The sequence below is a fragment of the Limulus polyphemus genome, unplaced genomic scaffold, assembly GCF_000517525.1.
Source record: "Limulus polyphemus unplaced genomic scaffold, Limulus_polyphemus-2.1.2 Scaffold1816, whole genome shotgun sequence".
In the NCBI taxonomy this organism is placed as follows: domain Eukaryota; kingdom Metazoa; phylum Arthropoda; class Merostomata; order Xiphosura; family Limulidae; genus Limulus; species Limulus polyphemus.
The window spans coordinates 133,632-159,002 of NW_013667426.1; the positions used below are offsets into that span (position 1 = coordinate 133,632).

General features: G+C 34.0%; 2 protein-coding genes across 3 annotated transcripts in view; one reads left to right on the top strand and one right to left on the bottom strand.

Moving 5' to 3' along the window:
- LOC106465041 (beta-arrestin-1-like) overlaps positions 1-6,317 on the bottom strand; it is a 45,137-nt gene extending 38,820 nt beyond the window's left edge. Inside the window, exon 1 of the mRNA XM_022392855.1 lies at positions 6,209-6,317. The gene's annotated coding sequence lies outside the window, so the exon portion shown is untranslated. The remainder of the gene's footprint in view (positions 1-6,208) is intronic.
- A 4,158-nt stretch (positions 6,318-10,475) lies between these two features.
- LOC106465044 overlaps positions 10,476-25,371 on the top strand; it is a 29,936-nt gene continuing 15,040 nt past the window's right edge. The window contains exons 1-2 of one of the 2 annotated variants that reach the window (XM_013925234.2): positions 10,476-10,568; positions 20,247-20,497. In XM_013925234.2, coding sequence (XP_013780688.1) covers positions 20,368-20,497 — 130 coding nt within the window. In that variant the 5' untranslated portion in view covers positions 10,476-10,568; positions 20,247-20,367. The remainder of the gene's footprint in view (positions 10,569-20,246; positions 20,498-25,371) is intronic. The other variant, XM_022392856.1, reaches the window with a different exon arrangement.

The window sequence follows — 25,371 nt, forward strand, 5'->3', positions numbered from 1 at the left end:
TTAAGTAAAGAACTTGTGTCGCTAAAGTTTCGTCGGAACGAAGTTACGGAAAGTTAATTAAAAAACGGAGACGTAACAATATCAATATGAAAAAATATAGGGTTCATTCATTACCAGGGTTTATTACTGGGTTTAAAAAGGGCAAAGAAGCTTGTTAACATAAAAGAAAATAATCCAATACAGCTAACATAACATTTGAGGAACAAGGAACCCCTTGAACTATCATGGCTTCCCATTCCGTTCATTAAATGCTACTCTGCCTATATCGAGCCCTAATTTTATCAATATTCATAAAGCCTTCTGTTGAACTCTTCCAATCGTGTTGAATCTTCTATGTTTGAAAATAATCTCATCTAAAAGTTGACCACCCTGCTCAGAAACAATTTTTTTAATTTGCAAACAACTTTTGCCCTGCCAAATCTTAAATCTTTACCCTCTAATCCTTACCATTCTTACTATTAAACATCTAAAAACATGATGCATTACTCCTATCTATTACTTTAATCATTTGAACACTTCAATTAGATCCTCTCTATCCTTTCTTTTATCATGAGAAAAATCATTTAAGGACCTTAAACTGACATCATATGATAGCCCCTCAATTCAAGGAATTATCCTAGTAGTGAACACAGTACTCCAAATGAAGTCTAAACAGGAATGTATACTAAGATGAGATAACCTTCTTTAACTTATAATCAATGTTCCTGTTGATAAAACCAAAAATCCTATTTGCTTTCCCACTGGTAACAGTACACTGCTTGAAAGGTTTAAGAGATTGATTGATCAAAATACCTAGATCCTTTTCTTCCACAATACTATTGAGTTTATTCCTATCATTGTGGTAGTTATACCTTATAGTAAGGTAACCCACATGTATTACTTTGCACTTAACATAATTACATACCACCTGTCATTTATTTGCCAAATGTTACAAATCCCTTTGTAAAAAATAGCATCCTCCACCCAAAACATCAATACCATCTTGAAAGTTGATTAACTTGTTGACTATCTCCCTATCAGTGATGTTTATGCATATAAAAAGGCACTTTGTTGAAAGCCATCCAAAAATCCAAGTTTACCACATCCACACCTTTACCAGTATTTCAATTGGGATTTTGAAAGAAGTGGAACTACCTTTTGTGATTCACTCTATAAAAGCAGTGTGATACACCAAAGATCCTTTTTCTTCCAATCAGAAAACCACGAATGCTAATGGCTAGAATTCTCAAGAGGTGAAAAGCTGTTTTGGATTGTTCCATCCCAATTTAACACCTGACCTTTACCATCATCAACATAAGCAGTGACATCTTCAAAGAAGGTCAAAATATTCATGAGACGAGATTTTCCCCATGGGGAATCATGCTGGTTATCCAACAAAACTTGAAGCTTGGTTAGGTGACTTTGCAAAGCATTTTTAATCAGTTTCCCCAAAACTTTTAAATAAAATTACGACTAATTGGTCTATAATTACATGAACAATGTTTGCCATCTCCCTTAAAATTAAATGTAATATTATTCAACTTCGAGTCATACATTCCCTTCTCACTACTCAAAAACTCACAAAAGCATCTTAGTATAAGGCTAATTTATAAAATCCTTAACCTATCTTAGTACCCTTGGTAAAATATTATCTGACCCAGGAGCCGTGTCATTTTTTAAAGTTCATGCACATCTATCATATTTCCCACTAGTGGCTTCTCAGGATCTGGAATACTGTTTATATCTCCTCTACTTAAAACAGAAAGAAAAAAATTTAGCAACTCAGTCATTTAATAATCTTCTTTAATAACCCTTCCTTTAACCTAATTCTCATTTTAACATTGTGCTTACCTTTAATGTATCAAAAGAAATCCTTAATGTTAGTTTAAGATTTCTAGATAATATTTTATTCATATGCTTTTCTGATTTTTTAATATCCTCTTCAACCAAATCTTGATTGTCTATAATTCCCTATGTCTCCCATTTTAAAAGTTGTTACTTAAACATTTTAAATTTGTAATGTTTATATTTAATTTTCTTCCTAATACATCCAATAAGCCACCCTCATCTGTGACTTGCAACCACCCCATTTTTTATTTCTCTGTGGAACATATTTATCTTGAACAACTTATTTTTAAAAAACCTCTCATGACTGACAAAGCATTTCAATTTAAGTCAGGATCTATTCCTATCTCATCCTTTCACAGTAAGCCTTCCCAAAATTGTTTACCAAAATATTATTAATACTCTTGATCTCGATATGTAAAACCGTCTTATACCTATTTGTACAATGATCACTTGTACCCATATGCTCCCCATTAACCATATCCACATTGGAAGCTAGTAATAAAGTTAAGATAGCACCTTCTCATGGCAAATTCCTTAATCATTTGATGAAGAAAACCATCTTGGAACAGTTTCCAATAATTAACCTTTCACCTTTGCTGTTTGATACTAAAGTCTTCTAATCAATACGCCTAAAATTAAAATTTCTCATGATAACACCTAGTCAACTGCTGCATTCTTGATGAAATTAACAACAAATTATGTAACAACATCAAACTGGTCATGCGGTCTGCAACAGGTTCCAACTGAAAGCTTTTTATCCTTATATTTACATCAGAGGCCCATACTGATTCAACTTTTTTATCCTCTTTAATATCCTCCACTTCAACAGGCTGTACTCTACTAAACAGCCTGTAATCTTGTATTTCACATAAATTTCTAACATCACAATTTTCTAAGTACTACCAAGTCTTCATAATTCTCAAAATATAAAAATTTTCTATTCTAATAAGAGCTTTAAATTCATTAAATAATAACAAGTAAGCCATTTCTTGAGTCAAGCACTTTACTTTGTTCTTACTCTGCGATCTTCCACATACTTTGTTTGTTTGCTTTTTTGCATTTATTTTATCTTAGCACTCTTTTGTTAAGCCCTAGTATAAAGTTTCCCTTAGAGTTGACTTGATAGCTCTTAAAAACAGGTCCAATCCAACCTATTCAATATATATCATCCATTCCAAAAATGTTCTTATCTCAATCAAATTGATTCCACAAATTCATCCAACTTATCTGTTAATTTTTACACAATGAATTAAGATCTACTTAGAATCGCATCCCCACAGTTAATAACCACAAAAACTGTCTTTTCACTTTAAATGCCTTTATCAGTTTCCTGTACTTTTTAATTAACTCCTCTGACCTACCCCTTCCTATATCACAGGGGCATTACTAGATACTTAACATATTCAGGGCTTGGGCCCATAGGCATGAAATTTTTTTGTGTTTCAGTATGATATCAATCATTGTTTCTATTCTGATTTTTCAAGATACCAACTGGGGATTCAGGGCACTGTCAAACAGAATTGGGATATGGACCTCATGTCCAGCTCATAGCAATGCCTCTGCTACATCATCAGCATCTACGTGAAAAACATATACTACATTACTGCTAATGCCCTTAGTTACCTCACTCACTCTGTCTATTGTGTCCTCCAACACTGCCCTTAGGTAAAAATAATCATATTCTTTTCTTCCTGTTCACCCCACAGATTATCCTACCTAAATGCCATACCTAAAAATCATCTACAACTATAACCTCTTAAAGTTTTGCATTACCATTCCTATCTGTTTCTTCTGTTTTCCTTTCCTTATTAGAACCTGTTAAATTTACTATTTCTAGCCCTAACACTGTTTCTCACTTCCTAAATGTAATTTTTAGCTACTGTATATGTTGCTTTTAAAAGCATTATTTCCTCTCTAATTCCTGCTAGTCAAAAGCACAATTAATTCAGAATAATAAATAATCAAAAAGAAAGAAAAAACAAGACTAAAAGCTAAGAAAGTATATATATATTTTTTCCTTATACACTCCTGACTATGTTTTTGTTTGGCATTTAAAGCTAAGCTACTAAGATTATTTCCCACTATCCCTAATTATGAACTACTAAACAGAGGAAAGGCAGGCAGGCAGGCAGCACCCTACCATCAACCATCCATGCTATGGGATCAACTGTTACCCTTACAATGCACCAATAGCTTAAATTGCAGAGAAAAGTTTATGATATTGCACAGAGCCAAACCTGGCTCACCAACTCCAAAATCCATTCCTGATATAGTTCTAAAAATAAACTCTAGTATGTCTTTTTATTCAACAAAAATAATCACACCTTACAGACTTATCACTATTATTAAGAGGTTATTGGCTAAAGTCTCAATGTGAGTTTTAAAAAAATTAATAAGGAATTTTGAAATACGTTGGTCAGTTTAATCCAATATTCTAAAATCAGTCTAGCTTTGACAGGTCTTCCTTTAATTTTTAATTCATGTTGTAGAACTAAACACCATTGTCTTAAACTTCTGATCTTATCATAAAACCTATTTCTGATACCATAATATGAAAGTATATTAGCTGATATTAGATTACAAAATTAAAATTAGGACCAGCCTGTCATGATATGATAATTGGCATAAACAGACTTCTACATATGCAGCTTGTCTACAAGAAGATCTTCAGACTATGTTAAAATGGTCAATTGCATGGCAGAAGCTTTTTAATCCTGAAAAGTGTGTTTATTTACATTTGTGGTTCAACAATGAACAAAATGACTATTTTCTAAGTGACAATTTAATTGAATCTATTAATGAAGAAAAAGACCTAGGAGTAATTATTCACAAATCTCTTAGTGTTATTAGATGATGTGCTAAAGCTGCAAAAGCCACAAATCAGGTTTTAGTAGGTAGGATTATAAAAACTAGTCAAAATAAGAAATGTAATGTGATGCTTAGGTTATACAAATCACTTATCAGACCTCACATGGAATATTGTATCTAAATATGGCATCTATATCATCAAAAAGATATAGATCTACCTGAACAAGTTCAGAAGAGATTTTCTAAGATGGTAACAGTAATCATAATCTTTCTTATTGAAGTAGGTTACAGAAATTACATTTCACTACATTTGAAACCTGTCATTTAAGGATTGATTTAATTGAGATCTTTAAAAATTTTAAAGGCTTTGAACCATTAAATGCTGCAGATTTCTTTATAGTTAATAATTCTATAACTAGAAGCCACCAGTATAAAATATAAAAGCAAAGCTCCAGATTAGATTTAAGGAAGTTCTTTTTCTCTCAAAGAGTAGTGGATGTGTGGAATAATCTTCCAATTGAAGCAGTTTCTGTGAGCAATCTAAATGCATTTAAATGCCACCTCCAAAGACATTTAAGACAGAAAGAGGAGGCTCATATGAGTCAGTGTACAGCCAGCTCCCTGCCCTGTCACCCTCCACCCCTCCTCAACATGTGAAAGAGTAGAGGATACAAGGTAAACAAGGTAGACTGCCTAACTTAATACATATAATAAAAAACATATTGCTTTCTGCATCTGCATACCACCTGCTGAAGTAAATTATATAACCCCAATGTAAGCAAAACTGTTGGTAAATAGTTTCTCAAGTAAAACAAAAACAAAAACTAAAGTGCACAGGAGTTCCAGAACTCTTAGACCCCCCCCCCCCTCCTCTCAATAAATGTGGGTATGGGTTTAGTTACCAAATGTGAGGTGATATTTTTCTTATTACAAACTGTAAAGTTGAAAAAGTGAAGAAAAATCAAGAATTAAATTTGGTTAGAAAGCTGAATACTTGACCTTCAACTCTTGTTTCAGAGAGGACATGAAAAGTGTGTGTGTGTGTATATATATATGAATAAAATCTATATATACAATTTATAACAAAACAAACAACTGAAATTGAAAGTTAAGCTCAATAAAGTTGAAAAGTGCCATACAAATTGCAAACATCAACTAGCTGGATATACTAGATGACAAATGTGTGGTACAGTAAATTAAGTAATTACTATATTAGTGTAATATAGTCTATAAGATATAAATTGTGACAGCTAGTACTTGGTTGCTGCAACCATAAGTGCAAAAATAACACTCAGTGTCTCTTATACCAACAAAAATTTACTTTTCAGACTAACATGCCCTGTAAACATAACATAACTTGTAAGTCGTAATTGCGTAAAAAGTGTAACTTGTAAGATTAGGAAGCACCGAATGTCATTTTTCCAGCACATGCTCTATTAATTTTTTTATTAACAATAACACGCACATCGTGTAAAATATCCAAAAGCTCATACAAATTGATAATAATCTGTAAAACAAAAAACAAATCGAGTTTCCATAAGTTTCTTACACAAAACAGTCTTATGGCACTTACATAAACGGTGGGCTTCCACTGAATGTCTCAAACGTATTTCCATCAATGCACGTATCCTACATTTTCTCCATCATTCTAAATGCTAAGCACCATGCACAGCGCATAAGGATGCGTGTTCTAGTAACTACGGTAACTACCAATACTCATGCGTCGACTTGGATATTAACTAATAAATTGATTATTTGAATATTAAAAAAAAGAAAAAAATGTTTTTATTTCAAATATAATAAAACTTGAAAACGATATTTATTTTATTTTCCACGTTATTTTACATTTCATTCGCAAGCTTTTGGTCTAATTTTCATATGTGACTTAAGTTCAGAAGTATGCTAGTCCAGGCATAACTAAGAATCTATCGTGCGGCATTTTATTATGGCTAAATGATATATACATACATATATACATCGGTCGAATATTTTGAATAATACACACCGAATAAAACCTTTGATCATTGATCTTTTATATTTACTTCATGATGAAAAAAAAACTAAACAAAAAACGAATCAGTAAAAATAAAAATGAAATCAAACAGCTGAAGATATATACGATATTGGAGTGTCAATTTGATGTCAAAAATGAAACAAAAAAATATTCGTAGATTATGTACAACAAAGTACTGTAACACTAAATTTCCATTCGATACGGTTTGTTTGTTATTTAAGCACAAAGCTACAAAATAGAGTTTGAGCAATGTGCTTGTCAAAGATTTAATCGTGAATTTTAGCATTATAAATGTATGGTCTGGGGGTTCAGGCGCTCGACTTGCAATCTGGGTGTCGCAGGTTCGAATCCCCATCACCGACCATGCCTCCTATTCAGCCGTGAGAGTGTTATAATGTCACTGTCAATCCCTCTATTCGTTGATAAAAGAATATCCGAAGAGTTGGTGGTTGGTGGGTAGTTTTGCGCGAAATTCAAAACATACCACACTAAGCATTATAAGTACTCAAACCCACTGCTAAGCAAGAGGAGATGTTCGAAATCAAAAGAAAGGCGTATTTTTCGAGAGGCCTTTTAACTTTTTTTGTTACTAATAGGCCCCTCACGAGCCAATGGGGGACGTCTTTGTGAAAAAAACAAAAAAACAACAACAACTACCCAATCCCGTTTTTTATAATTTGAACTGAAATATTATGGGCACTTTTATTGGCGAAAAAGAAGGCATTTACCGCATCTCTTAGCATTGGGGCTGCGAAAAGTGATTTGAATCGCTGTTTATGATCTATCTAGACATTTAATACCATATTGGTTACGAAGACTAGGATCTGCTGAATGAGGATATGATGGGTTATCGTTGACTGTGATGTTGATCGTATATTACTGGCCACCTCGGCGTAAGATCGTTGTTGAATTTTACTTGGTATAGCTGGCTGAAATGTTTTCGTTGCGGTTGCTACATGTTCGATGGGTTGTTGAGTAGGTTAATTGCTTCTTGAGTCTTGTAGAGTCTTTTTGTTTGTATGGGTGGTGTTACTGTGGCTTGCTGTTGTGCAGGAGGGAATTTTAGTTGTATCATCTTGTTCTTCTTTAGTGTTATTACCTGGGCAAACTTGGAGCAGCCTCTATATGACGCGGTGTGAGATCCACCACAGTTGGTGCAGCACGTTTCTTCTTTATCCTTGGGGCATTCCGCAATATGGTGTAATCGGCCGCATCTGACGCATCTTGGAGATGCTGTACATACTGCATGGGCGTGGCCAAAAGTCTAATAATTGTAACACTGTAGAGCTCTGGTGGGTGCTGACTGATCGGAGATAATTTTGACTGCTTGAGAGATGTTCTTGATCGTGGCTTGGACTATTGGTGTAACTTAACTAGTCTTGAAGGACTTGATTCTGCCGACATGTGTTGTCTCGATTCCCTGACTGTTGAAGTATTCTATAATCTCCTCATGACTGATGTCACGATCGACTCCTCGGATGACGATGGACTTCGTGGGTACTGGCTTTTCAGCTACATGAATTTTGAACTTAATATCTCCAAAGGCTTTGGTGGGCCATGGCTTGAGAAGTGTAGCATAATCCCTTGAGTGTTGGCACTTAATAACTAGACCTCTGCGAGCTAGTCGTCGGACTTCAGAAAACGTCGTTGCCAAGAACAGAGACTTTAGATGACTGATTATTTCAGGCTGGCAGTACGTTGCTGGTATTCCTTCCATTATGATGACTGGAAGAGATGCTGGTTGCTTTGTTGTCGTTGATGCTGGAATAACTAGTTCCTGACTGATTAGCTCTGTAGTGGTAGTATTGTTGTTGAATGGTCCTGTTGGTGGCGTCTTCTGGCTAGTGTTCTGTTCTACTGGCTTTGTCGGTGTGTCCGAGATACTGGTCGATGTGGTACTGGAGTCGAGGTCCATGGGCGATGCCGTGATGTATGAGTCGGACATTTATTCTATTATGATGGATAATAACTGGGTTTGAGATAACACAGATAATGAAGGGCCGGCGGTTCTTGGTCGCATATTTCTGAAAAGAAATGATTAGTAGCCCTGAAAAGAGCTGGTTGTTTTCTAACAAAGGTTACTATAACAATTGGTTGTGAAAATAAGATACAACTTGCTCTTAATTAGTTGACTTACTCCAGCTTTTCTTCTGTGGTTACCTAGTGGAATAATAACTGAAAGTAAAAACCACGTCCTATCTCCTTGTAAAACCTGTTTTGTCCATACAACACCATCCCGAGGTCGCGGTTTAAAACCTAGCAGTAGCTGCACATAAAGAACGTCAATGAAGATGACGACACAAATACTCTCTTTTAGAGGCTATATAATATAACATTGTTTATATAAGTCATTCGATATGGATTGCTAGGTTGTCTATATATCCGATATTTTGACGTATAAATCCAGTATAAACGCAACTCAAGTTATTGAAATCTATATGCTGAGTTTTGATAAACAATGATAAATACTATTTTTTTTTCATAAGAAAAAAGAGTGCATAAGCGGCCCGACCCTTGAAAGGGAGCGCATCATCTTTGGAAAGGGGGCGCCAGACTCATGTCAGATCAGTGAAGTGGGGGAACTTCCCACAGTTCCCTCCTTAAATCCGCTACTAGCTGGAAGCCTTTGCTAAAGAATACGATAGTGAAGATGTATTTGATCAAGACAAAATGTGTTATCCTGAATACTGACCAAAGGAAGAAGAGCGTGATATTCATTTTGGCGACAGAAAAGTGAGATATCTTTGCCAAAATCTAAATAGTGCTAAATAGAGAGTGTAAAAGGATTTCGCGAATACAAGGAATGCAAAGCTGACCATATTCCCATTGCCTTAGAACCACTTTTGAAAGTCGGCAGAACTATTGCTATTTCAACAAATTTATGTGAGCAAGAGTTCAAATGCATGAATGCCATTTTGATTTAAAAAATAAATGCTCTAGCCGAAAGCCATGTATCCAGTCTTGTATTTTCAAACTGTAATGGGCCGCCATTCCATAAGTTTGACCACTGAATTAAATTAAATCCTGGCTGTTAAAATGAAGACGCAGTTCTGACGAGATAGCTTGTCACTCTTCAGGCCACGAAGAGTCAACATGCGAGTCGCTATGGAACTTATTCTTACGGCACTCTTCAGTGAGTAGCGGAAAGTGTACAGACTTAAAACGCTAGAATCAGGGGTGAGATTCCCCTCGGTGGACACAGCAGATAGCCATATGTGGATTTGGTTTGAAAATACACACTTTTTTAATACTTATATGTTCAAATATTTTAAGTATTTTTTAAATGTTTTTAAATAGTTATTAATGTAATACATCTTCACTGTATCCTCCAGAATACTTGGGAATATGGATTAAGTAACACTTCATAGCACCTGCCCCCCCCCTAAAAAAACAACAACAACAAAAAACAAATTGAGTATTGGCCAATTTTGTTTTTCATTTCAAGCACTGGTTATTATTCTATTTGTTGAAAATATCCCTTATTTTACTTTCAATTGCTTCAGGGACATTTCCAATATTATTGATTTCTTCCTGTCATTCCACTTCCAACACGGATGAAAAGGAAGACACACATTCTGATGATACTTTAACATCAGATGTAAAAATATATATCCTTACCCGATGAATGCACACGTAAGTTAAGAAATGTTGTTTTATGTATAACTAATCTTTTGTTGGCAGGTCCCGTAACAATGGAAAATAATAATAATACAGTGTAGTAACATTTTAAACCCAATATCTCTAATATATATATAACTTTCACATTGTATTCCATTGATAAGGTCACTAGTGAAGCTACTTGTAATTTTTCAACATAAATAATATTGCGTTAGAGGGTGTTTATGTGCAAGTAGAATGGCGTTAGAAATGGAGGTAGTTTCGTTTCAATGGTTTATTTAGACGAAAGGTGTGCTCGAAGGTAACAAAAATGTTCGAATGCTTTACATTATTAATGCAATTCACTTGTAGCGTTTTTGATTCTATTGCTTTTAAGATACAGGTATTTGTAATTAAACTAATGACACAAGTTACACTGTCAATATTGTCATCTAACCTCACGTCCTAAGTAGGACGTAAAACAAAAAAATACGGTAAAAAACTAAATAAATGGCGTAATGTATCACCGCACTTTAGTTTAACGTAATGCTTGAAATATAACGTTTGAGAATATCGTTAGCTGTTTTGAAAACTTATGCACTCTATCTAACGATGTCGGAAGAATTATATATATATATAATTACACTTACAGGTGAAATGTTTACATGGACTCGGAAAGTCGAAGGTATTTAGACGAAAACTAAAATAAAAATCCAGCTAGGCACCATTTTAATTTTACAATAAGTTGTTTTTTTTATTAATATTAGTGCAAAGCTACACAATGGACTATCTAAACTCTGTCCATGGTGGGGAATCAAACCCGGGATTTTAGTGTTTCAAGTCGTAAACTTACCACTGACCCATTGGAGGATACACTTTTTACAATTTGACAGTCATACTGTTTACAAATTACAGTTGTACAGTGTAGCAGAAGAAATTCTTATAATGGAGTGTGATATCTCACTAAAGTATAAAGAATGAGAAAATAAACATTCCTATTAACTTAGTTTAACTTTAATAAGAGTATAAGTTAAAACAAATGTTAAAATATTTACTGATTATAAACATAATCTGTTAACATCAGTTATGTTCTGAGGGGAAGAGCCATATTCCTACATTCTTGCACAATTAGTAGAAAAACCATGCACTGTGTTACTTACATTGTACACCTGTCTTTGTTGACACTTGACATAAAGGTTGAAAGCAGTGAATCACAAAAATGGTAGAATGTCATAAAAAAGTTCTAGACTTTTTGAAGCAAAAATTTGTCACTTTTTTTCTTCCAGGTGTAACATAACTCAAAGCTAATTACTTGTAAATCTTTGAATTGAATATTTCATCTGTGAAACCAGTAACTTATCCACCAGTATGCTAAGATCCTTGTCTTCAGGTATACTATTGAGTAGGTTCTATACTGTAACATCAGCCAGGGTTGCTTTGAATAGTTTATGTGAAAATATTTTTATCTATATTTATGCCACTGAAATATTAGAATAATTAGTTTTTGAATATTCTGTTATTTTTTAGCATTTATGGAACAAATGAGTATTATATATTTATGTAAGGGATCCTAGTGTAATCTTGTCGAAAAGTTTAAAGTAGCCTGCCTTCATGTAAAGTTTTTGTTATGGTGACTACTCAGTATTCCAAAGGTCTGATAGTCACAGATTTTTAGTTTTTGCAATATAAGTCAAAATTAAATGAATAAACAAATTTGTAGGTCCACAACCATAAATGCAATCTCAAATGAAAAATTTAAAGGGGATTTGGGGGGCAAGCCACTTCTGATGGCTTGCTCTAGTTTTAAGTACAAACAACAACAAAATTTGAATTGGCATTGTGCTGTACAACTCATTGCATTGGCTCAGTATCAAGATCATTTTAGTGGCTGGAAGCTTTCAACATGTTTAATGAGTCAGAGATAAAACAATTTTTTTTTGTCACAGCACAATGGAATAAAAATATTGAAGGTCCATTCTCTCAGAAGAACTAGGTTCCTCAATCCAAACCTGAGGCGTAAATATGCAGGCTCTGCAATTAACAATAGACATACATACAAGAAAATAACATCAGGGAAATGATGATAAACATTATCCACCCATTCATGAGAAACAGCAACCTTTTAAGTCATATAATGGGAGTTTTGTCATAACATTTCACAAATTTAACCAAACAATGAACTTAACATTTTAACTGTTAAAAAAGAAACATCTTCGGACTATCAGGCCTTTGGAGTAATAGGCACTCAGACTAATGGGCATTTGTCTTTGTTACTGTTGCTAACTTCTACCCATACACAGCTCAATATAGAATTATAAGCCTTTTAATTGTGACTTGGATGTTAAGTAGCTGATTGTGGATTTGTATCCTTGTCCATTATTAGTTTCATTAAAAAACAGGAATGGCCTGTTGATCTTTTTAACTTTAGGAGTTTTAGACCAAAGATGTCAGAAAAGTTACCACAGGGCTAACTGGCTTGTGGTAACCAAGTGTTTATAGCAACATCTCTTTTTGATCTTTTAATGTCTGTCCTTCCTGTCACTGTGAAGCAGAATTCACCAAACATTGTATTGTTCACCCTCTAACAGGGATATAAAAGTAATGATACAAAAATTGTGATACTTTTTAAAAAGTGAAATGTAATGACTTCTTTTTTTAAGGGAGAAGGAGTGTCTTTTAGCAAATTCTACTTTTATTTTGTTGTGGTTTTGTTTACTGTTCATTTATTATTCCTTCTTTCATTTAATTCAATTATGAATTTTTGTTATATTAAAGCAATAACTCAACTTCTATCTAGAGCTTGTTGATTTTGAGTATGACACAAGTTTCCCCTAGTGGTGATGTACAGATATTAATGTCTCGAAAGATTATGTAGATTTATGGCAATAACTAGTTACATAAGATGTAACCTTATGGTGTAACCACTAAATAAAAGCCTTCCTTGATCTTTGAAAACAAGTTAGTTCATGAGATATAGTTTTAAAGAATTATTACTCAGTATTGTTATTGATCTTGAGAAGTGGTTTAATTTTGGAACATTGGGTTATTTTCTGGTGAATTAGGTTCTTTATTCTTCTGGTTCTTTTCCCAATTCCTTAAAAATTAATTGAAATTAATTACATTAAGATTTATGTTGAATTGTTTTTTAATGTTTGTACCTAGCCCTGGCCAAGCACATGTTTACTAATTTTTTTTAGAAGTGATAACATTTGTATTCTAGTTGTATGAAAGTTTTATTTTGGATATCTGTTGTTTTATCTTATAAATTAATTTTGGCTGACTCTGGTTGTAGCAGCATTTCGTTTAGACCACTACATAAGACATCATTGTTTTATTTGTTAAGACACCTCAGTGTGCTGGCATAGTACTGAAGTTACTTGTATGCTGGAATAGTAGTGCCATACTTGAGTTTTCTTTTTTTTCACATTGAAGTAGGTTTTTAAAGAAAAAAAAATTATTGTTCATTGTAATGCAAAAGGAGGGGTATTGTTGAACAGAAGTTGAAAATAATAGGTTGTTCAAAGTAGTCTTATACAAGGGCTTCTTTGAACATGCATTATTTAAATTAAAAAAAAAATGCATCAGAACTAAAGGTTCATCAAAGGTATAGAAAAGCCTAGTTGGTCCTCATATCTGAATACCTTGATAAAGGTTGTACACCAAAAAATATGTTCAAGATCATATGTTTATGCTAAAATATGTTCAGAGTAGCTGTAATTCATGGTATTAAATGTGTGGTACAAATTAGGAAACCCAAGTGCATTACCATGTACTTACTACTTCAGTAATTACAGGTCACTTATCAACTATTTGTCCAAATTACAAATTGATCCAAGTTAATACAACTAGAAATATCCAAGAATTTGAATAATTCAGTATGTATATCTAATGAATATGTAACATCAATTTTCTTAATTAGTAATAAATACTTTTGCCAAATATGGTAGGCATGGTACATGAAGATTCACATGTGATAATTTTACTTCAGTATCTGGAAATATTACTAAGCAGGCAACCTCATCAGTTGTTCTTGGATGAAAGTTTGGAAGCACTGCTAGCAGTAAGGGTGCTAAATTGATCTAGAGCAGTGGTTCTTAACCTTTTCCAGTAATGTACCCTACTTAATTTTCAACATTATCATGTACCCCCAGCACCCCACCACACATATGCATGAACTCTTCTCATCCCATAGTGGCACCATCAGCATTGCTTGAGTTGCACTGACATATAGCTACTATGCAAAACTGCTGTCCTGTACCCCCCACTTGAGAACCACTGACCAAGAGCATAGTGGTCATAGAAGCTTTTTGTAGTTTACTCGTTACTTATAGTTAAGACTATTTATTATTAATATAGGATCTCTCCCTAAACCAGAGGCTCCTCAGTAGCGGGGATTTGATGTAAAAGGTCTGGGGTTTATCCTGTTTTTTTGTGAAATGTATGCAGGTTACAATTTACAGTTTCAAAATTTGACTGGTCACATCATCATCAAAAATCCTACAGTTAATCACAGCACTTATTGTTGGGCTAACTGATGGGTTTGCTAGGTGATCATTCTTTGCCAGTTATTGCAGCATCTGTTTTTTCAAATCAAAGCTAAATAGATCTTTATTACGTAGCTCTAAGCCCTACTAACCATGACTAGAATTTTGCTACTCTTCAGCATGTCATCGTCAATCACCATTATACCTGCATTATTTCGTCAATTACCTGCATGTGAAAGATTCCTAGATGTTTAACTTCCAACCTGTGCAGCTGCTGTGGATGCGAGCACAATGGACTTTTTGACAGTCTTTGTTGAGGCAACTCCATCTATGAAGCCTGAAGGTGTGCTATGGTGGCACTCAAAAATATATTTGACACTAACAAGGACAGTAGTGACACTATTAGTAGCCTTCTGTCAGATCAGAAGATCAAGAACAAGGTTTCTAGCTTCAAATAAACAATGAAGAAAGGCTGCATAATTTGTTTTAAGAGTCATAAAAGAAATAATCAATTAGTGCGTGTGACCATTGCTGGTAAGGTGGTGCTGCTACTCCATGACCCTGTGTCATTTTTACTGTTCATAATTCTCTACTAAAATATGTTACCATAATATGGGTAGCATAATTAGATACAACATATTCCAGAATTTCTAACACTATATGCAACACCTCCAAGAAACAATTACTGGAATTTCTTCTTCCTTGCCATGCCATGCAGAAACACTATTTTCTGATATGGAACATTACCTCTTCTCACATAAATAGTTATTCTCGTTCAGTGTTGCCCTCTATATGCAAAATATTGTTCGCTTTCCTCCTATAATGGCTGAACCTGTTTCAGATGGCCCAGATTTTGTCAGTTTTTCTCCACCTTGTCATGGATTGTATTCCAGGCCTATCTCAGTTGTTTTTTTTATATTCCCCTTTTCCTGACATTGTTTGATGATGATATTTGTATCTTTCTTTTGAACATGGGTACTTGCAAGCCTTGCCCTATACAGGCTTTAATTATTTTTGCCTTAGCTTACCATTAGGCAGATTTTCTTCTTGATTTTATGTCCTTCGAATATTTGTTAATCCTATCCATTTTCTCCTCTACCTAGTTTTTCAGTTTGTTTCACCCTATCTACTTTCCTTCAGGTAATGTTTACTTTCCACATTCTTTGTTAGGTGTTCCATCTATATTTAGGGATTTTTGTGGGATACCTCCTCTTTCTTCCCTCCATGTTGGAATGTTTGCCATGTTTCCCTCCACACATGACTTCTTTACTTTTGGGATCTTGTTTGGTGGGACATTGTTGTTTGTTTATCATCCACTGATAATAGGGACTTAAGGTCAGATCTTTTTCTCCACTGGTCCATTTTTGGGAATCCTCCTGTACAGTTGCATCACGTGGGGTATCTGCTGTGCTATATTCAACCTTTTTTAGTTGCTCTTTTGTTTATTGCTGAGATATTGTCATCTTTATTCATTTACATGTCCATCAACTTCCCATCCTTTACCTGTCCTTACAGGTTTTCTACATTAGTCTTGTATGCTTGATGCTGATTGATGTTCTGGATGAATTTGTCCTGCCTCAATCACTTCTTGGGTTTTCTCCTTTTCATATATAGTCTTTGATCACTTTTGGGTGGGCTATTTCTGTATGTCTGGAATTTCTATGGTACATGTTCTTATTTTCCATTTCTCGGGATGCTATCTTAGGTTTTTTCACTACATGATTCGGTCCCCCAGTTTTGTGCCTTGCCCTTTGGACTTGTTTTGGTTCCATATGTCTTTTATGGGGTGGTCTGCATTTTACCCAACTTTAACATTTTGGAGGAATTTTACTACACCATTCATTGTATGTCTAGCTTTGGTTAGCTCCTTCCAAACAGCAGTAGTCTTAACATGCTCATTTACTCCTTTCACAGTCAGCTTAGGTTGTTGGGTTTTCCAGTTGGATATGTTTTTCCTGTTCCATACTTCATATTCTAGTCTCTTTCGGGTAGGTATTTTTAAAAACTCTTCATCGGGATCATACATTCTCCTCAAATGCATTCAATGGATTTTTTTCTTATCTGAACCATTCATTTGATTTTCCTCTTAATTTTCATCCTTCCCTCATCATCTATACAAGTTGATAGATTATCATATCCTCTACAATGTCAGGTTTACCACTTCCCCTCTCCCTCTTCTGGATTTCTCTTCCCTGATGCTAATCTCCAGAGGCTGGGGATGTGGTTCAATCAGTAGAAGGATTCAGGACAATGGTCTACAGGTAAAATGTCTTATCACCTTCCCACCTTGGCACTTCCCCCAGTCCGGATTTGAGTACTCATGTTTCCTTTCGACTATTCAATGGTAGTGGACTCTATCACTTGCCAAGGGGACACTCATTCTTGTTCTTTTTGTGGTAGACAGTGGATATCCCTTTATGAACCCACACACTTGACATATGTCTCCTGGAGGGTCATGTTCCAGGTGATTTTGTCCATGTTGCTGATTGACTTTCCCATCTCATCACACCTTCTTCCAAGGAGTGACTCTTGATCTTCCAACTTTGTGGGGCTCTCCACGTGAAGTTTTGAGTTTTTTTTTATCAATTCCCAGCTATTTACCTCTTTTGTTTTTGGTCTTGTTCTTTGTCCACTTGTAATGGCTTTTGATACATTCAGCTAGGATTACATTCAGTTTATAATGTTAGTTTTTTTTCTCCATCTGTTAGCTTTTTCCCCAAAATGTTTGTTCATCCATGTGACTCTGGTTCAGGTCTTTGGATTGTAGTTGATTTGCCATCATTATGATCTTCTTTCCTACCTCCACGAGGATGTTGTCCCCAGTGGTCTGGGTTTTGGATTGTAGTTGACTTGCTGGTGGTATGATTCTCTTTCCTCCTCCCTCATGGATTTTGGTTCCTGCCGGCCTGGGTTTTGGATGTAGTTGACTTGCTATGGATGGTCTGTTGCACCCTAGCCACTCTACATCTAGAGGCACATCCTTTTACTCACATCCACATTTATGTACTATGGGATTGAGATTGTGTGGTTTGGGATCCCTATCCAACCACAGTTCTTTCCCTATTGGATGTGCTACTCCATATTTCCACCCATGACTTTTTCCACTCTGGGTGAAGAGTATACTTGGTACAGAAGTGGTACGGTCTCTCATGTATGATCTTTGACTCCAAAGATTTCCTTTGAAGGATGCTTCTTTCTTTCTCTTGCACCGGTCCTTCCACCTATTCAACGTGGGATTCTAGCTATTTATGTGAGCGGAGGTAATGTACTGTATCAGAATTTATAATTTTCTTATACTGAAAATGTATTTCTGATAAGCACTTACCACCCTTTCTCCCCACTAAAAACCAGTGTTTTCATTTTCTGCCAAAACTAAACTCAAAGTGATAGTTTGGTAGAATTGAATAGAGGGATTCACATGCATGAAGAGAGTGTGTTGCACACTTTATGGTGGAGGGTGGTAACATGATAATTTGCATGAGAGATACATTTGAATCAGACAATTCCAGATGGGTTGGAGCTTCAAGGCTTATGGCATGCACAAAAAAAAATTGCATATAGAGTTTGAGGGAGAGGTCCTACGTATTATTATTATTTTAGAATTTTTAGCAGCTCTTCTCGTAAAAGTTATTACATAATTTCATCAGTAAATTTTACTAGCTTATTAACCATGCCTCATCAATATTACTAATGTCAATGAGAAAAAGCAAAGATCCAAGCACTGACGACTCCTGAGACATTCCACTTGAATAAGGTCCAGCTTAACAGGCTTCATTAATAACAACCTTTTGCTTTCTTACATCCAACCACCCTATAGTTGAGTATTCTTTCCTTAACACCTACTGTTATGGTTATTTTGTATGTTACTTTATCAAAAGCTTTTTAAAAATCTAAGTACATGAAGTACACATCCTTTCTATCATCTAGACCAGTACTTCTCAATCTCTTCAATACTAGGAACTGGCTCACTGCCTCCATAAACTGTTGTGTGCCACTAAAAGGCAAGTGCAATGAAAACCATCAGCAGTTATATATATATATATATGAATATTATTGTTTGTTTCTGTGAAATCCCTTGGACAGACAAGGTGGTTTTAATGGATCACCACTTCTGCCTATTGTAAAAGCACAAGTGTAGAGGACAAAGTTTTGAAAGTCTTTCACTATTTCATTTTCAGGTCAGTTATTGGCAATCATACCTCACCCTAACCTGGAAATGAAAAACGGAAGACTTTCGAAACATTGTCCTTTACACTTGTGTTTCTATAACAGGCAGTTGCCATCCATTCAACTAAGTTTCATCATCAGTAAGTGATATTCTTAAAAAAATATAACAGATTAGTAAAGCAAGTCTCTCATTGGTGCATCCATATTTGCTTTTTCTTCTATGAAATTTCACTAAATGATTTTGTAAAGTTTATATCGGAATAGAAATTATCCCACAACAGAAGTGAGATTGACTGTCCTATAATTTCCAGGGCAGCTCTTATCATCCCATTTAAAAATGGGATTAATTTTTGCAAAAAAACACCTGCCCATTGTAGTTACCTACCAAAAATGAAATGGAGAGACTTCCATATCTGATCTTTGATTTCATTCAAAACTCTTTGGAAAACCCTTTGTGGCCCTCATATTCTATTTGTTTTTAATCTTTCTACTTACAATCAAAGGATTAATATCTACTTGATTCAGTGATTCAGGTCAATTCCACTATTTCCCATAGAAAGCTCAGTATCAGGAATATAGCTTATATATTATCTTGTAAAAACAGGAGGGGAAAAAGGCATTTAAAAGTTCATCCATCTCATAGTCATCAACAAACATCTTGCCATTAGCATACTGTAAGGGCTCAATTCCCATTTGACATTTTACTTAACTTAACATACTTAAAAATTTCTTATTTTTAGTTTTAACATTATCAGCCATGGTTTTGTCATAAGCCTTTTGGATTTCCTAATTCTCTTTTTAACCAAAATCTGTAGTTTTCTTAAAGTCCTGTAAATCTTACAATCTATCTGTCAATTTAAACTTCTACAACTTACATATATATAGCATTTATCATAGTAGATTGACAAGATTTATAAGAGTAATAAGTGGTTTTAGTTTGGGGAACATACTATATGTTTAAATAGAACATTAATCTATCTTTTTCTTGGTATTTAAAAAATCTAAATTTAGAAGAAGAAATCATTGTTTAAAAATTCCAGCTATGAATAAATGGTTTTTTGACAATATCATTAAAATTGAAAAAATATTGGAAGAAAACTTTTATATAAATATGAATATATATAAAATTTTTTATTGAAATTTGTTGTAATCCCATGTTTTATATGTTGAATGGAAGTTTATGTGCCATAAGACAAAATTTTATTTAATGTAATAATGTTATGTAACACAGTTTCAAATTTTGTAAAGAATTACAAGATGTGTTTCACTTGATAAGGACATACATTTCATAATAATTCATCTTTTTTGTGTATTTATTGATATTCATATGCTTGTTTATTTCTAATTAGTTTTGTTGAGGTCTCATAATCAGAAACTTGGGGATTTCATTAAGAAAATGAAACTGTATGGAGCAAGAATGAATAAATAATTTCATCATTACTGAAGCCAACAAGTATAATCTAGAACACCATGTTTTTCTTGAAGATCAAGATTTGCAGTATTGACTCTGTACTTAACACTCAGTCTGAAATGGCCTCAAGACTCTGTATTGCCACCTTGCAGATTATTCTAATTTCTACTGTTTGTTTTGATGGAATGAGTAAGTGTTGTTCTTTTCTAAATGTTTCTCAAAAGACATTAAAGCTGCTCTTTTTTGTTTTTGCAAAAATGGGGTATCAATCTTATAGGTTAAAATCAATTGAACAAGGTATGGGCAAATTAAATGTACATATATGTACTTGCAGTATGAAATTTATTGAACTTAAAAAATCTAAATTTAGTTATATCCATTGAGGTTGGCATAAAACTAAATAACTTATACATGACCTGTTCAAAATAAAAGGATAAAACATTTTTAAATTCTTTTGGCTTCTAATTTTTGAGTCTTTGCTATTATGTCATTAAACTTGTAATTTTTTGTACATTCTGCTGGAATTATTTTTATGATGTGTGAATAATTATTGCCAATAGCTTATAAAATTTGTGGTCTATTTATAAAAGGTGGGTAATAACATAGTTTGGATTAGTTTTGAGCCAAAGAAACATAAATGTTATCAGATGCTGTCACCATCTGATGAGTAAATCAGGAATTTTGGCCAGAACAAATATTCCCATAAAGCTTTACTATTTTAAAAAATCTTTATTATATAACAGGGTTTTTGATAACCCAAAACTCCGAACATTTCACAAACACATTTCCAAGTTCACTCACAAAAAATGTGTTATATAGGTACAATTCATCCATGGAAGTTTTGGCTTATTCTCATGAAAAAGTAAAAAAAAAAGTATTATTTTTAGTGTTATGACTTTAAGGTAATCATTAACATCAGACACATGTACATTACGGTGCATCTAATTTATTTAGTCAAATTTTAGTTTGTAATTGCTAATCAGCAGGGTGTGCAATAGTTGCCTTTTATTATAAGAATTAATATTATGAAGTATGAAACTCCTCCAATTACATCTTCAACTGCTGTGTGTTGAACTGCTGTTCAACTACGTGTTTGGGTTATTTTGTTAATACTGAACTTTCTACATCAAAATCCCCAAATCCTAAAATAAACAAATGAGGACACTTTTTCGAATGGTATTGAGAGAAGCTGACAGGTACTGTATTTCAGATAGAGCTGCTGCAGCCCTTACCTTAGCTGTTTTGGAAGATAGGGGCATTATTCAAGAAAAATGACAATGCTAAAATTGTCAATAAAAAACAACATACGTCGCGAACAAGAAAGATGCCGAGAAATATTATTGACTTCTGATGAATCAAATTGTATTAAATCTATCTACTTTGATGATTGAAAAGATATAACTAAAATTGTCATCATTAAAAATGGGCAAAAACATTATAAACATGTAGTCATGGATCACATTTCTCCTTCTGGAACATCAGAAGATATAAAAAATTTTATCATTCAGTGGTTTGAAGATAAAATTTCATCTGATCATTTAGTCACTGTAGGTTGTAACGGCACATACATCAATACTGGAAAAAAGCTGAAGTTATGTGGCTTCTTGAATTGCACTTAGGAAGACTTCTACATTGGCTAAATTTGTTTGTTACATGCCAGTGAGTTATCCCTGCATCATCTAATAATGCATCTTGATGGAGTAACTCTAGGAATATCTGCTTTTTCTGGTCCTCTTGGAAAGAAACTGAAGACTTGTGAATCACTCGCTTCAGTAAACTTTGTTTCAATCAAAATTACAGAACCATTACCGAATATTGACCATCTTTAGGATCTTAGTGCCGATCAAAAATATTTTTATGACATGTGCAATGTAGTAGTGTCAAGTCATTATTCAAGAGAACTTACTTTACGTTACCCTGGTACAACGAACCATTCTCGCTGGTTAACAACATCAAACAGGACTTTACGTTGCAACTTCTAACCCATTCAAGGAGCTTAATTTGTTAGTGAGGTATGTAATTGAAGTGTATGCAACAGGCTGGTTTAATATCAATAAAAATCCCTCATGCAGCCTTGGCTCACTGCACCTTTTTCTACTTGTAAGAAAATCATGTTTTCTTCCTGAATCAGAGAAATATGTGGTGGATAGAGTAATCTGGGGGGAATTGCATATTTTACCTGCCCGGAAAATTTGCTGATTGCAATGCTTGAAGATGATTCTAAGGCTATCAGACAACTTGCTCTTCATAGAATATTAACTGCTCGATCTACCTCAAATTCTAGAAGAATGAGCCAGTTTGTGGTTCCAAATATTAATATAGAAGCTCAACATTACACTGATCTAATAATGTGGACTGAGAGTAGAGCCACCACTTAATAAAAAAAAATAATAATATAAGCAATGAACAAATGGTGTCTTTCATTAATCAAGATGACATGTCAGTTTTCAAGTTCAGCATGCCGTGTCACTCACAAGCAGTTGAAAGGCATGTTAAAATAGTAACAGCAGTGCAGCAGCTGTTTGTGACTATCGCAGAAGAAAGGTATTCATTAAAGCAAAACTTCAATCTCGCAAAATCATGAAAAAATTTAATAACAAGAAAAAAAACATAATCCAGTAATTCTATTGCCCAGCGGAAAAGTGGGCATGGGTAGAACTCAGTATGCAACTATCTCCTCATGGTGAGTTCTGGGTAATTTAGGATATAAAACTCCTAAATTAGCTAAATCTTGCATATCCAAAGTTATGATACTTTGATTTCTCATAGACTTTGATTATGGATATTTTAAGGAAAATAACCCCTCCTCGCGGCAGTACAAGATATAATTTTAGAAGCCTGAAACTTACCCACAAAATTACTACTATTAAAAGGCACCAATCACATACTGTGTCGATAATGATATAAGAAATTTGTATATTTTCGATGCTCCCTGAAGTAAATAGTAAACATTACAAATTGGCTTAACAAATGTAATATGTAACTTAGCTCATGGGTGTCATACAGTATCCTTTCTGTGCGGAAACTTCAGTCACGCAACTATCAGTGAAATGAGAGAGAAATTGACTATTTATGGGTCAAGTAGTTTAACCTGTTAATTGGTCACGACTAATTAGTCTGGCCTTCACCTTGTCGCTGGAAGATACATGACTAATCAGATTATCATGTAGCCTGTTTGTAAGGTTGTCGATAATTGATTGTGAGCTGTTACTTGTTGTACCTTTGAAGTGCAGTAATTGACAATCAGCCTTATTGTTAAGCATGCCACACTTGTTTTAAAGTGGTGAAAATTGACAACTATCACCATTTTCAAAGTGAATATTCAGAGTACATCACAATGTCACAGACAAAAATTTTTTTGTTTTTCATTCACCATGACAAAGTCACAAACATCTACACATATACATATATACACAATGAACCGATAAAAAAAAAAATATAACTATGATATAAAGGTAAGACATAACTGTTAAAGTTTTCTCACCTTAATAATTTAAGAGTTTATCCTCATAATTTGACATCCAAGGGTATTTAACTCCCCTAGTTCTGAAATCCTCTGGAGAACCCTGTATAAGCCTGAATTTTTCTGTCCAATAACAAACTTTTGTGCTTAAACTACTATACTTATAGCTCAAGCTGTATGAACCCTCTCACTGGTAAAAAAATGGTAGTTTGTTTTATTAAATAACTTATTAATTTTCCAAGCTTCACTTATTCACAAAAACAAATTATATTAATTTGTCTAATGGTACATTACCATTAAATAGACTAATTACAAATTTTGAATCAAAACTGTGAAATTCCCTCATTTAAATACAGTTACAATCTTTGTAATATTTAAGTAGCTTACAGCTACAAAGTTTGTAGGATGTAAGAAAAAAGTCTTCTACATAAAAATTTTTCAGTGATATAGAAAGTGCTTTTGTTTGCATAAATAGCACAAGCAAACAAGTGATGAAGCTCTCTCTCCTATGTTAGTCAACATTCTTACCTGAATCTAAAGCCTGCATGAAGCACAATGTTCTCCTGAGTTAAATGTTGTTGAAATGGCCGTTTATTGTTGACTGATTTGAGATGAAGAGTTAAGTAAATTATTGTAAACATGTGACACTCACATATACTGAGTTGCAGTGTATAAATGCTTAACTATCAAGTTAGTTAATGAATTTTAGTTAATATTTTTGTTTCGATGGTTGTTTGTGTGTGGGTATTATCATGTAAGGTTCAATCTACCAGTGCCTGAGTTTAATGTTTAAAATGAGTTGGTGAAATGTGATTGTTTTCATTGATCAGCATGTTAATGTCACTTGTCAAGTGTTTATGAAATGTCCTTTGTAGCTTCCTGAGAATTCATGATGTGTCTATACTGGGCAAGTCGAAGCTATTGTAGATGATCTAGTCACTTTGTTACAGAGTGAGATTATCACACTATATTTATATAGCATTTAGAAAAATTTTTGCCCTATATGTCCTGTAATTGTGAGGGACAGAATTTAAGAAGAGCATCAGGTCAAAGGCAAAATGAATAATATTGTCTTTCCTTTAACAATTCCTGTGTACACCCAATGTCACATAAAAGTTATAGTTTAGGCTTAGACAAAATAATTGACACAATATGCAAGTAGTTAACATGGAAGTAAGTTATTTGTGTGTAATGATATAATGATGTGTTATGTTAATTATTGTGCCAATAGATGCCTGCATCTGAAGGAAGAAATAATAATTATAGTATTTTGGCACTTGTGTATAAAGTTAAAATCATAAATAATATTCAACGTTAAACTGGTACACAATTAAAAACATTTTATTTAGGCCTATCTATGGCCTTCAAAAAGTTGACGACTCTACATGATTTGACGTTACACCATCATCCTCAGGAGTCAAAGTGTAACATCGAAACATGTAGAGTCGTCAACTTTTTGAAGGCCATAGATAGGCCTAAATAAAATGTTTTTAATTGTGTACCAGTTTAACGTTGAATATTATTTATGATTTTAACTTTATACACAAGTGCCAAAATACTATAATTATTATTTCTTCCTTCAGATGCAGGCATCTATTGG